This window comes from Desmodus rotundus, chromosome 5, assembly GCF_022682495.2.
Source record: "Desmodus rotundus isolate HL8 chromosome 5, HLdesRot8A.1, whole genome shotgun sequence".
Taxonomy (NCBI): Eukaryota; Metazoa; Chordata; class Mammalia; order Chiroptera; family Phyllostomidae; genus Desmodus; species Desmodus rotundus.
The window spans coordinates 7601484-7614853 of record NC_071391.1 but is presented as its reverse complement, the minus strand read 5'-3'; the positions used below and the strand labels follow the sequence as shown (position 1 = coordinate 7614853).

The following is a 13370-nucleotide window of genomic DNA, read 5'->3' as shown; positions in this document are numbered from 1 at the left end:
GACACTGGCCACAGAACCCCAGAGAGTCCCACCAGTTTAGTGGCCAGACCCTTTTGAAGGATCACCCGACCAGCCCGGAGCTCCACCTGTGAGTAGAGGTTGTCCAGGTGGGCTGGGCTGGGGCCTTGAGGGCCACTGGGGTGGATAACTGTCCCAGCACACGTGTGTGTGATGCATACACAGGCAACACATGTGCAGGTGTGTGGGCACCTGTGTGTCTGTGCAGAGGCCCTGGGTGGGGAAGAGCTTGGTGAGCACTAGACAGAGAGAGAGCCAGTGCAGCTGCATCAGAGCAAGTGGGGGAGGGTGGGCGTCAGTCATGGCTCCTGTAGACTTTTATTGGGCACCCCCTTTGAGAGCACAGTGGGAGCCGCCACTCTAAGGCAGGAATAGGCAGTGAACAAGCAGATAGTCTACAAAATATAATTTCAAGTATAACACGACTAAGGGCTGTGGAGAAAAATTGGGCAAGGTGAGAAGACAGAAAGTGTGGGTGGCACTGGGATGCTATTTTCAGGTAGGGGTGGTTGGGGATATTCTTTCTGAAGAGGTCACCTGAAGTGGCAATGAGCCACAGAGTCGGATAAGGAAGAGCATCCCCCAGGCAGGAATATCAGCAGGTGGAAAGGCCCAGGGGCCACCCTTCAGGAAACATCTCTGCCAACCCGGCTCTGTTCTGGGCTCTGGGGATGGGATGGTAGACAAGACTGAGCAAGCCTCTTACCAGTTCTTTCTCCAGGGTGGGTTGAGGGAGCTTGGGGAGCGTGCAGAGGACTGGGCCCAGTGTGCACTGTTGCCATTGTCTTTGCCAGGCAATGTAAGGGCACAGGCCTAGCTATGTCTTCCCTGCCAAGGTTGTGGGAGGCCTCTGGGTTCACTTCCTACCTCCCCCAGACAGTCAGAGCTGGCAGGGCCGTAGAGGCCACCTCACCCCCATCTCAGTGTCTTGAAGGAAGAGCCGAGGTCCAGAGCAGGGCAGGATCCTGGCTGAGGGGACACATGAGCCCCAGACAGGCTCTGACCAAGGCTCCTGCTCTCTCCCGGCCCCTCCACCGCTGTCCCTCTCTGCCCACCAGGACCCAGCCCACCTGCAGCAGCCCAGCCAGTGCCTGACCATGACCGTCACCTACTCAAGCCAAGTGGCTAATGCTCGCTTAGGCTCCTTCTCCCGCCTGCTGCTGTGCTGGCGAGGCAGCATCTACAAGCTGCTCTATGGCGAGTTCCTCATCTTCCTGCTCAGCTACTACACCATCCGCTGTATTTATAGGTACAGGCAGGCAGGGGGCTGAGGGCTGCTATGGGTCCTGGGAGGGGTGCGGCTGGGGCTCGGAACTCCTAGGAGACCACCAAGCCATCCAGGAGGCCCATGCACCAGAGACCGATAAGGCTTAGCTGAGCTTGTGGCCCAGCCTGAGGGCTGGGGAGGAGAGAAAAGGAAGCAGACTGGGAGGAAGCACCTCAGACACCCACTCCTCCAACCCGGGGCAGGTCCTGGGACCCAGGCCTTACCTGGTCCCAGGCAGCCAGCCTGTGTTCCTGAATTCCACCCAGGCTCACGGGTCCAGACAGTACTTTTTATTTTTCTCAATAACAATGTTTATGTAAACAATAAAAATAGGACAGATATAATCACAGAATGTATGATAAATATATGATAGCATTTGAAGTAGAAAAAGCAGTAATGACTGAACAGATTGAAAACATCAAGTACATAAAAAGTCTTGAGTTCATAGTGATAGTACTAACCGCAAAGCACATTGGTTTTCTTTGATTGTTACTAGGGCACTAATACAGTTTTCTTGTATTAGACCTTTTTTAGAGCTGTTTTAGGTTCACAACGGAACTGAGCGGAAGATACAGAGTATCTTCCCACCCCCACCCCCATGTACATACACAGAGCCTCCCCACTACCAACACCCTGCAGCACAGTGAGCGGAACATGTTACATGAGATGAGCCCACGTGGACACACGTGTCATTCTTACCCAAAGCCCACCTGACAGATTACAGGCGGGTTCGCCCTTGGTGTCCTACACTCTGTGGGTTTGGACACAGCAGGACTTGTACCCACTGTTACAGTGCTGTGAATAACGGCTTCACTGCGCTAAAAACCCTCCGTGCTCTGCCTGGTCAGTCCTCCCCACCCTTCGTTTTTCTAAAGACCGAACACCCTTTGGTCAACCTACTTAAAAGGAACAACAGCAACTGCTCTTTGGATCCTTTAAAAGGGGCCCCAGAAAATGGCAGGACTGGCAGGGCCCGTGGTGGAGGGGGTACGTAAGAGGGACTCCTCCAGCGGGACCTTCCTTCCTCCACTTCCCCTCCCCGGGGACCTCCTTCAGCCTCGGAAGTCCTCGGAAGTCCTCGGCGGTTCAGGGCTACCAGGGAAGGAGCGGAACCGGGCGCAGGCAGTCCAGGCTGGAGGGGGCAGTAAAAGGAATGGGGAGGTTGTGGGGCAGCCACACTTGTACCCCGTGCCTGGCTGGACCCCGGGCGGTCTCCGCTATCTCCTCCCCCACCCCTTCCCCAGGATGGCCCTCACAGAGGAACAGCAGGTGATGTTTGAGAAGCTGACTCTGTATTGCGACAGCTACATCCAGCTCATCCCCATTTCCTTCGTGCTGGGTGAGCTCCCTCTTCGGGATGTCCAGGTCCCCATGGCTGCTAGGACCAGGAGGAGCTGGCGGGGGGTGGGGGGGTAGGAGGGTGGTCGGGCGTGGCGCGCGTGGTCATTTCAATGCCTCTCGGGAGTTCAGGGAAACGGGGAGACTGCAGCCAGAGGGGCTGACATCAGACCTAGGAAGGATTCCTGCTGCGAGCACTCGAGACCTCAGTTTCTGAGGGCAGTGCTGACATCACGGTTCCTGGAGCCTCTGCGCAGGCAGAATGGGATGGAGGGGGAGGGAGGGTGCTCTGCCTGATTTCTGGGTTGGACAGGGGCGGGGTACGGGAGGGGTAATTCGAGGATCTCCGCCTCCATGCGAGGCTCTGATGACCTTCGCCGCCTCCCTGGGAGCATCTTCCAAAAGGGATGAGGCTGGACCTGCCCCCGTTAGAAAGAAGAAACGGAGGCGTTGCCCTCGCTAGGCTCTGGCCGCAGCCTGGGCCCTCGCCCCTTGCCCCGCGCCCTTTCTGCCCAGGTTTCTACGTGACGCTGGTCGTGACCCGCTGGTGGAACCAGTACGAGAACCTGCCGTGGCCCGACCGTCTCATGAACCTGGTGTCCGGCTTTGTGGAGGGCAAGGACGAGCAAGGCCGCCTGCTGCGGCGCACGCTCATGCGCTACGCCAACCTGGGCAGCGTGCTCATCCTGCGCAGCGTCAGCGCGGCGGTCTACAAGCGCTTCCCCAGCTCCCAGCACCTGGTGAAAGCAGGTCGGGGGGCTGGAGCTGGGGATGGGTGGAGCCGGACGCCCCTGGGCTGGGGATTGGGTGGGAACCAGGAGCAGGTGGTGGAGTCCTGGGGGCAGAACTGGCCCGGTGGAGTTAGGTGCCTGAAGGCGGGGCCAGGCCAGTAAGCTACCCTAAGAGGATAGGGGTTTGAGGTAGGGCTAAGGACCCTTGGGGGATGAGGGAAGAGCAGATACGGGACGGGATCACAGAGTGGGATCCGGGGGCCTTGGGAAGTGGTGAGGAACTAGGGTCCACCTCTCTCTGCCATCCCCCATCCTGTTCTCTTGTACTCTGTTCCCAGGCCTGTACATCTGTGACCTCGGTCTCTGGCCTTCCCTGACCAGGTCCTGGTTAATAAGATAGACCCGTCTCATGTTCTCAGCCCAGAACAGCACATAGTAGGCCCTCAGTAATTATTGTTTGAAAGAAGGAGGATGGCAAAGGAGCTCCTGAAGTCCCTGTGGGCTCAGCAGGGCCTGAATCCTGGGTCCCTGGACCACCTTCTGTGGGCCTCCCCACCCACTGCTTCTTCTCTCCACCCCACAGGCTTTATGACCCCTGCAGAACACAAGCATTTAGAAAAATTGAGCCTACCACACAATACGTTCTGGGTGCCCTGGGTATGGTTTGCCAACCTTTCCGTGAAAGCTTGGATCAGAGGTCGAATCCGGGACCCTGTCCTGCTCCAGAGCCTGCTGACGGTGAGCCGACCATGCAGATGGGGCTGCTGCAGAGCAGGGTGGGCTGTGCCCCAGGTGGAACAAGGCCTCCCACAAAGAGGAGGCTTGAGCCTGCCTTGGGATTGTAGGACCTTTTCCAGTAGGATTCCACAACCCAGCATGGCCCCTCCCACAGTCCCCTCCTATTGCCTCCTGAAAGTGAGCCCCTGAGAACCTGGTTCCTTTTTGATAGATGAAGAGGCTGAGGCACAGAGAGGTTAAGTGAGCTGCCTATGGCCACAGGTCTGGGGCAGGACCATGAGCCCCAGACCCCGGTACCTTGGGAGGAGCCTGGGAGGGCAGGTGCTGGTCAGAACCCCAACCCTCCCTCCTGCCCCCCAGGAGATGAACACCTTGCGTACGCAGTGTGGACAACTGTATGCCTACGACTGGATCAGTGTCCCGCTGGTGTACACGCAGGTGAGGACAAGGCTGATGAAGTTGCCCCTGTGGGAAACAGAGGCTAGGAGGTCCCAGGAAGCAGCCTGTGATGGGAAGGACTCTCTTAGAGGCTGAGAAAGAGGCTCGCCCTGGGAGGTGGGCCTGCACTGTGCAGGTTCTCTCTCAGGTCCAGTTTGCAGAGTCCAGGCTCCTGCCTGGTGGAGGCTGGGGGATTTTCCCACTCTAAGGAGATCACAGAGACCCAAAGTCACATGAGCGTGTGAGTCAGAGCAAGTCCTTGTCCCCCCCCAGCCTCAGGAGTTTCTGGACCCCAGGTCCCCACCCTGCCCATTCCCACTGCCTCCTTTCCTGCCCAGGTGGTGACCGTGGCGGTGTACAGCTTCTTCCTGGCTTGCCTGATTGGGCGGCAGTTTCTGAACCCAGCTAAGGCCTACCCTGGCCACGAGCTGGACCTCCTTGTCCCCGTCTTCACATTCCTGCAGTTCTTCTTCTATGCTGGCTGGCTGAAGGTGAGCCTCCCAAGACAGGGCTGGGCTGTGGGTGTGGCCAGAGGGGTCATGGCCAGCCAGGAGAGGAGGGTCCCCGGTGTGGAAGGTGGTGCACTGGGTCCTGACCCCACAGTGCTCTAGTCTCTCCACCTTTTTACATACAAAGAAACTGAGCCCCAGGAGGGGGCGGGACCTGTGTGAGACCCGCATCTGAGGGCAACGGCTCCCCTGGGGCCTGGACCATAGCAGGCACGAAAGACGCAGGGGAAGCTCAGTTGTCTGACCATTTGATGGCAGACCTCCTCAAGAGCATGGTGTCCACTTGTTTGCTCAGAACAAGGGGCACGCATGGAATAAGAGTGACAGCTGCAGGCCCTGCTGGTGAGGTGACTTCTCACTGTCCCCAGCCATGTGGTCCCAAATTTGTTCCCTCTGCTTAGTAAAACAAAAGCCCTGAGGTTAACTCACCCTGGCGTTCCCCCTTTAGAAGGCAGATAAGCACCACCTCTCTTTCCTCAAGTTGTCCCTGGTGGGGGCATGGAGGTCCCTGGCCCCGCTGCAAGTGGCTTTTCCAAGGATTCCTTCCCACACAACCAGTGCTCTTTCTAACAGGAATTCTGAATAACAGTGTTCTGTCCGTCTCTTTATCTTTCCATCCATTTCCCACCCAGTCTCCCTCTCTTCCTTTATTTTTTGCTGGTGGTGGTGTCTCCCCCACCCCCCTCTCTTTCCTCTCCATGTTTCACACACACAGAGCCATCCCCTCTCCTCCTCCCCCAGTTATCCACACATCAAACCAGACCACACCATTTTGCTGCTTGAAATTCTCCTGTGGTGCCCCAGTGGCTCGCAGGATGTCCCCTGAGCCTTAGTACGCTGCACTCGCCACCACGGCAGGGCTCAGTCAGGAGACTTCAGAGGCCAGTGCCCGGGAATCTGCCCCCCTGGCCTCCCCTTGAATGCAGCACAGCCTCAGCATTAAGTCTGTTGCATTATAAAATAATGAATAAATGAATGTTTGGAAACATGAATGAGTAACTGAATGAATGAACAGAATCCTGCCACTGCAGGTAAGGTGTGGTGAGGGCAAATAAAGGTGGCCACTGGGCTGAGTACAGCTCTGGGCATTCAGGGGGTGGGAGGGACTGGCTCAGGGGAGCCAGAAAGGCCCGGTGTCTCAAAGGGAAAGACGATGTGTTTGGGTGCTCACATGCGAGAGGCTGGAGCCCTTACACAGCAGCTTTGGGGACAATGGTCAGGCAGGAGGGACATCTGGGAGAGGGTTGGGGGTGGAAATGCCAGGAGCAGAGGTTTAAGGGTGAGAAGCAAGACTGCAAGGAGTTCTCCCTGAGGATTTCCAGAGCCTCACCTACCCCCAAGGTGGCAGAGCAGCTCATCAACCCGTTTGGGGAGGATGATGATGACTTTGAGACCAACTGGATTGTCGACAGGAGCTTGCAGGTATGGGGGTGGGAGGGAGCCTGTCCCATGGACGCTCACCAGACAGGACCCAGGGAGGGAGATGCCCAAACCGGACCCAGGGAGGGAGGCCCTGCAATTCTGTAGAGACCTGACAGTGAATTGCCTCCCCTCTCCCTCCCCCATCAACCATTCACTCACAGGATTCTCACCCCAACTTTTGAGGCTTTAGCTGGCTGTAAGTCTCTCCATTTTGCAAGTAGGGAAACTGAGGCTCAGAAACACAGAAGCAGCCTCTCTAAGTCATCTGGCACATTCATGGTCCTGCCTGGGCTGATCTTTCTGTTGGACTTCTGTCTCTGTCCGGGCTCCCAGGTGTCCCTGCTGGCTGTGGGTGAGATGCACCAGGACCTGCCCCCGATGGATCAGGACATGTACTGGAATGATCCAGAACCACAGCCCCCCTACACGGCCGCTTCTGCCCAGTCTCGCCGACCCTCCTTTTTTGGCTCCACCTTCAATATCAGGTGGGCAGTGCCAGGGAACCACGTGGGTGGAGAAAACCCCCCACGTGCAAAGGCCTGCCTAGGAACTTAGAATGGCCTAGTTAGTGCATACTGGGTGCTTACTAAGTGCAGGGTGCCATACTAAGTTCTTTATATGTTAACTGTTTTTTTCTTCCCAATAACCTTGGTTTGTTATCTCCAGTTTTCAGATGATTAACTCCAGGTTCAGAGAGGTTAAGTAAGTTGCCCAGCCCACCACCATGTAGCCACTAGCACATGTGGGCCAGGCATGTCTGCTTCACCTGCACACCTTTCCCTCTTACCTTGTACTGCTTCAGGGCTCTTAGGTACCTTCGGTTTAAGCCCTTGTGTCCAGAGATGGAAACCGAGGCCCAGAGAGAGAAGGGACTTTCTCAAGGGCAGTCAGTGATCGGAGATCAGTTGGGATGTCGGGGCCTGGTTCCTGACTCCAGTCCAGAATTGTTTTCTGATAAGCCATGGTGTCTGGATGGGAGTGTCTGGATGAGAGAGGGTGGGCCTGCCAAGGGGGAAGGGTGGAAGGCATGCCCAGCAGGAGGCTGAGTCATCACAGGCACCTTCTGGGTAGACTTTGCGCTTCAGAGTAAAGGCCCCAGATCACCCACAGCAGCCAAACTTTCCCCCACATGGGTCCTGTCTCCCTGATTTGCAGAGAATCCCCTTTGAGCTGCTGCTGGGCCACAGTGGGCTGAAGGGCTGCCCCAGACAGCGCTGTCTTTCTGGGATGAGAATGGCAAGCACTTGGGTGCATGTCAGGGTGCATGTTGCAGTATTAAGCTCTGTTCTCTTCTTGTTCTTTTAAGAACCGGATATCCTATTAAGCTCTAACTGGAATTACCTAGAGTTCCCTAGTTTGCGTGACCAAGGGTTGGGAAAGTGATCAGATGAAGGCATGCTTAGGTCAGAAACGTTTCTGGAGGTTGCCTTTGAGTTCTACATGGTCTGCACTCCAGCAGCTGAAGGTTGGAGAGACAGGGGAAGTAACAGAAAATACTAATGAATAGGCCACGCCTCCAAGGAACACAGGATTTAGAGGGAGCTCAAGCTCTGGACAGGCACTACAGGCCCTGGAGGCCTGGGAAAAGGACACGACATAGAAGAGAGGGCACCGTTGGCCACCTGGGAGGTAGCCTCTAGCTGTGCCTGCAGCTGGGCTTTGAAGCATGGGGAGAATTTGGACAAGGGCAAGGGCAGGCCACACTCCAGGGTAGGCAGGCTTTCTCTTGCAGAGTAAAGGCCTTGGGCTCCCAGGAAGCCGGACTTCTGTCCTTAGGGGTGTTGCTCCCCAGTTGGAACCACAAATCCCTGGCTTGCCCAGAATCCCTCCTGGGCTTCATCTAACCACCCCTATCTGGGAGCCAGTGATTCAGATTGCCTGGAGTGAGGCAGGTGAAAGGGAATAGATGAAGAGGAAGCCCTTCAATGCTAGGGAGTTTGAATGTTAACATAGGCAAGAGGGAGCCACAGAACAACAGTTTGGTGAGCCAGGCCTGGAGGAATTAATCAGGAGGTACAGGAGGGATCAGGAGAAAGGTGAGTTGGGGCATTGTGAGGACCAGTGTGTGTCCTTGACCTTGGGCCAGAGGGAGAGAGAAGAGGGAGGGAAGGAGAAATAAGGTCTGGTTCAGTCAGTCTCCTGCTTATTTCCAGTCTGCAAAAGGAAGAGATGAAGTTCCAGCCCCATCAGGAGGAAGAGGAGGAGGAGGAAGGTGCTCACAATGGCATTATCAGCCGCTTCCTGGGGCTGCAGTCCCACGATCACCAGCCCCCCAGGACAAGCTCAAAGACCAAACTACTGTTGCCCAAGAAAGAAGTCCTTCTCCCTGAGGGCCAGCCTGAGAACCTCAGGGGGCTCGGAAAGAGCTCTAGGGACCAGGAAGATAGCAAGGCCTGGAGGCTGAAGGGGGAGGAGGCCTTTAAGTCCGCTGCACTGCACAGGAGGTCAGGCTCCCACAGTGCCCCACAGACACCTCTCAGCCCCATCCCTATGGTGTTCCCACCAGGACAGCCAGCACCCTCAAGTCTTCGCAGGGTCTCCGGCGCAGACAGCACTGTCAAAGACCAGAGCCTACAGCCTGTGACTCCGGGGACCAGGAACAGCTTTGACTCGCCCCCAGCCTTTGCTGGGGCCTCAGGGGAGCACCTGGAATTGTGTCACATCGAGAGGAAAACTGTCGAGTTTAACCTGACTGATGTGTCAGAGGCCCCTGGAAGTCACCTCAGAGAACCACATACACCATCAACTAGCAGCATACACACCACACTCGAAGATCATCACGACCCCTATTGGGCCTTGGAAAACAGGTGTGTCCTCTACCCAAACCAGGGTCAGCGCACCCTCTCCTTGGACACCTCCCCACCCTCCCCAGCTTCCCTTGCTGAGCCTGCCCTCCTCCCATGATTTCCATATGGTTCCGTCACTGCCTGAGGATGCTGCGCCTGTGCCCAGCAGTGGCTTGGGACATACATTTGGCCATGTAAGCATGGGCCCTAAGGAAGTGTTGGGGACTTTTGCTCATTCCACCCAAGAGCCTGACATCGGCAGGAAGGAGTCCCTGGGACCTGGGTGAAGGGAGATAAAGCTGCAGGAATGATGCCAGAGGAAGGGCTACCAGGCCAGGCTTTTGATGGGGAGCTGTTATCACTGGATCTAGCTCAGTGTGGCAGACACAAAATCATGGGGCAGAACTAGGGGCTCTAGGCTATAGCCCCCAAATTCAACTCATCCCAGGCTTAGCCGGGAACGTGTGTATACACGCTCCTCCAAGACCACTCAGTGGCCCTGAAATTCCTGCAAAGGGTGCCACACCTTTGGGAACTGGCAGATGGTTATGGTGAGGGCATGCAGGTCCCTTGAGGTATCTGCTTCGGGGACCGCAGCAGGACTTAAGTGTGCTCCTGCTGCTTCCTTGGGGTCAATCCAAGCTGTCACAAAACCCCCAGGTCATTTCCCTCTATTCCACCTACTAGACATTCAGCCAATTATACATCCACCCCAGCCCACCCTACCCCCATGAGGGTGTGTAACTTCCTGTTTCTAGATTCTCCAGCAGTTGCTTCTGTGGTCAGAACACACAGCTTGGATTGAAGACCCAAAAGGACAGCCATCTGTCTTGCTTCTAGAGCTAGACAGAGACCAGTCACTGCAGCTTGTTGGAGAGGGTATTAATGGCTCTGCATCCTCCTGGCACTAGTTGCTGGTTTTCACTCTTTTAGTGTCTCAACCTTTGCTCTCCTCCTGCAGCTAATCCGGTGTTGGAACGAAGTTTTCCTCCACATTCATGTACATTTTCTCATTTCCCACAGGGAGGAGGCACACTCCTAGCCCGTTTCCCAAGGGGGGAACGCTTCACCTGCCTGGTCCTTCCTGCGTGTACACCAGCGGGACACTGATTTAGTCGTAGCCACATAGCTGTCCACACTGAGAAGTATGTCCCTGCAACAGCCCGAATTAAAGTTAGCTTGATGGGTACCAACAATCATTAGCTTCTGGACGACCTTTGCACGTAAACACAATGGAAGCGGGAACAAAGCACTAGGAACGCAATTCAGAACGCGGAATTCAGATTCAGGAGTCCTTCAGTCCTGTCTGCACTCCGCACACCAAAAGCCTTGGTATCTTTTCCAAAGTTTAACTAAAGGATTATTAATAAACTAAGGCTTTCCACAAATACAATTTCTCTTAGGCGTTTCATTTTAATTGGTATGCTAGCCCCTACCAAGAATTCAAAGGCAACAGCTGGGTACCAAATCACTTTATTTGAAGGAATGGTACAAATGAAGGACGTAAGTGGATGATTGGTACAGGTTATAGAAAAGGTAAAGGTAACTCCAACATGCGCGCACTGCTTTGGTGACCAGGGAGGTCACTCCCGTGGCGGTGGGAAGGCAGCCTAAGGCTTAGCTGTCTGAACCGTCTCCCAGAGTGTGCTTGTCAAAGAGATACTCTGCCATGCCGGCTCCGGGGGCCCCCAACCTGCGCAAGTTGGTTACGTGGTCACCCAGTTCTTTGATGGATTTCACCTGCTCATCCAGGTAGTGAGTCTCGATGAAGTCACACAGCTAGAAAAAAACAGAACGGGGAAGAAAGTTATTGGCGAACTTGCCCAGCCAACTAAGGAGCACGAGTTCCTCGGTTTGCTCCCCGGTGGCGAGTACTCACATGAGGATCATTTTTTTCAGTGGCCAGTTTGTGCAAGTCCAGTAGTGACTGATTCACACTTTTTTCCAAGTGTAGTGCACACTCCATTGCATTCAGCCCGTTCTCCCAGTCATCGCGTTCTGGTTTCTGAAGAAGAGGAAGTCAGGTCAATTCACCTGCAGTTTCTACCAAGTAAACCACGGCAATTCCGCAGGCACCTACGATGTAACCTTTCGACAAGAGACATTTAAGTTTCCCTTGAGAAGTTTCCAATTTAACACCCTTACCCATTACAGTTTGCCCATTTTGGCTTAGGTGATGGGCATAAGAAGCACAAAGCCAAAGTCTCATCATTTAAAAAGGAAACTGCTAGTCACTGAGGGATACCTGACACCTGAGGACTGCTAGAAAAATCACGCAGCATGCCAACCCTAGGATCTTCCGTTCACCTTGATGTCCTGGAGGAAGATCCGGCCACCTCGTTGGTTCTGCAGCTTCATCAGTTTCTCAGCATGTTCCCTCTCCTCGTGAGACTGGTGAAGAAAATACTTGGCGAAGTTCTTCAGAGCCACATCGTCGCGGTCAAAGTAGTAAGACTAAAAGTAGAACGCAAACATGTCAGGGGCGGGCTGTGTTCCTGGACTGGTTTCTACTCTCTAATACAAAAATGAAACCTGGTACTTAAAATGGAAGTTTAACTACAAGGAACCTTCAGAAGATCGCAGGAATTGCCTCCAGTATGACACATCTTTGGGACCCGTATGCCGTGAAGTTCTTAGAGCCAGCGTCTAATTTCACTGGCGAGGGTGCTGGAGTATTTACCCTGCACGATGAGTGCCTTCTCCCCCTGCTCCCTGATAACCCCAGGCGCACGTGAGCTGGCCGGCTTTGCAGGCAGACTGGACTTCTAAAATTAACCCGCTAGGCAAGGCACAACTGCTAGCAGTGCTAATGTGGATAAATACTACCAGCAGAAAGCAAACACTTGAGTCCAGTTTTAGACACTTGCGGTATTCAGGAGTTCCTGAAACGGAATGACAGTCACAGAAATCCAGACCTGTTTTCAAATCCATCTGGAACATGTCTATTCTTGGATAATTTGCACAATCCTAAAATAACTTAAGGATTTTGGAAAACTGATCCCACCAATTCTAGGGAAAAACCCCTTGTCCAGTAATTGGTGGTGGATTTTATCCAAGAACTGAGAGTTCAATGAGAGGGCTACAATTCTCAGACATGAAAAAGATAAAGAGTTAATTACCCAGGCACTGGGATGCTTGATTAAGACTACTTAAGTGTTCACAGAAGGGGAGATTTCTAGAGATAACTGCAGTTCCTGTGAGGCTTAGAGATAAGCAGAGCTGAGGGGTGGAGACAGCTGCTGGGCAGTGGCCAGATAAGACCACGGGGATAAGACACTTTGCACCAGCCCCCAAGATTGCTATTCGACACCTGTTACCCAGCAGGCTCCGCCATACCCAGGGGGATGGGAGCTGGACCTCTCCGCCCCTTAGCCGAGCAAACCAAGGGCCTCGGGGGCACGCGATCGGACTCAGAAGTAGTGGAAATGCAAAAATCCACCTTCCTAACTGCAGAATTGTACAGTTCCTAAGGGATGCAGTCCCAGGATTTCCAGAAAATGGGCTCTCCTTAAATATAAAATGGTGCACAGAGGCGGCCCTCGCCTATGAGGAAGCCTTCCCAGGAGGCAATCGGAAAGGGCGATGTGCCCAGAATTTCTGCGCAAGACAAGTCTCGAGATACTTGGAGCAGCCTTCATTTTCCCAATTGGCGCACATGGGTTGGGGAGGGGGAAGGAGGGCAGGAGACCCCGACCGGTAGCCACAACCTCCGCCCCACCCTCGAGAGGCTGCACCCACCCCTTCGCCTTCCGGCCACCCAGGGAGACCGCGCCAGGCCTCACCATGGACAGGTAGACGTAGGAAGCGTAGAGCTCCAGGTTGATCTGGCGGTTGATGGCGGCCTCCGAGTCCTGGTGGTAGTTCTGGCGCACCTGCGAGACGGACGTGGTCATGATGGCGGCTGAGAACAGGCGGCTCCGCGGCGCTGGGGCGGTGGCGGGGACCTTGTGGTGGTCCGAGGGCGCTGTGAGGAGGTGGCAGAAGGATGGATCTGGGCAGCAGGCTGGGATGGGGGGGGTCGAGCGCCGGGTTCCGTTCAAGCACTGTTGAAGCAGGAGACCACGGCGACTCTCGGCGAAGACTCTGGCACAGGCTCCAGCCACCCCGCTTTTATAGCAGGAGC

The 13370-nt window shown here is 54.9% G+C and overlaps 2 protein-coding genes across 3 annotated transcripts; one reads left to right on the top strand and one right to left on the bottom strand.

Moving 5' to 3' along the window:
- Positions 1–10: 10 nt before the first annotated feature.
- Positions 11–10589, top strand: BEST1 (bestrophin 1). Of its 2 annotated transcripts, XM_024574261.4 has the most exons (11): positions 11–88; positions 1077–1267; positions 2530–2624; positions 3140–3373; positions 3938–4092; positions 4453–4530; positions 4869–5021; positions 6381–6461; positions 6795–6946; positions 8615–9268; positions 10271–10589. In XM_024574261.4, the coding sequence occupies exons 2-11, from the start codon at positions 1116–1118 to the stop codon at positions 10287–10289; spliced, it is 1773 nt and encodes a 590-aa protein (XP_024430029.2). In that variant the 5' UTR covers positions 11–88; positions 1077–1115; the 3' UTR covers positions 10290–10589. The 2 variants fall into 2 exon arrangements, with proteins under 2 accessions (XP_024430029.2, XP_045039380.2); XM_045183445.3 differs by lacking the exon at positions 6381–6461.
- Positions 10590–10704: 115 nt separating this feature from the next.
- Positions 10705–13364, bottom strand: FTH1 (ferritin heavy chain 1). The gene is made up of 4 exons (XM_024574485.3): positions 13030–13364; positions 11555–11701; positions 11127–11252; positions 10705–11026 (listed from the first exon to the last, which is right to left on the bottom strand). The coding sequence occupies exons 1-4, from the start codon at positions 13138–13140 to the stop codon at positions 10865–10867; spliced, it is 546 nt and encodes a 181-aa protein (XP_024430253.2). The 5' UTR covers positions 13141–13364; the 3' UTR covers positions 10705–10864.
- Between the last annotated feature and the right edge of the window lie 6 nt (positions 13365–13370).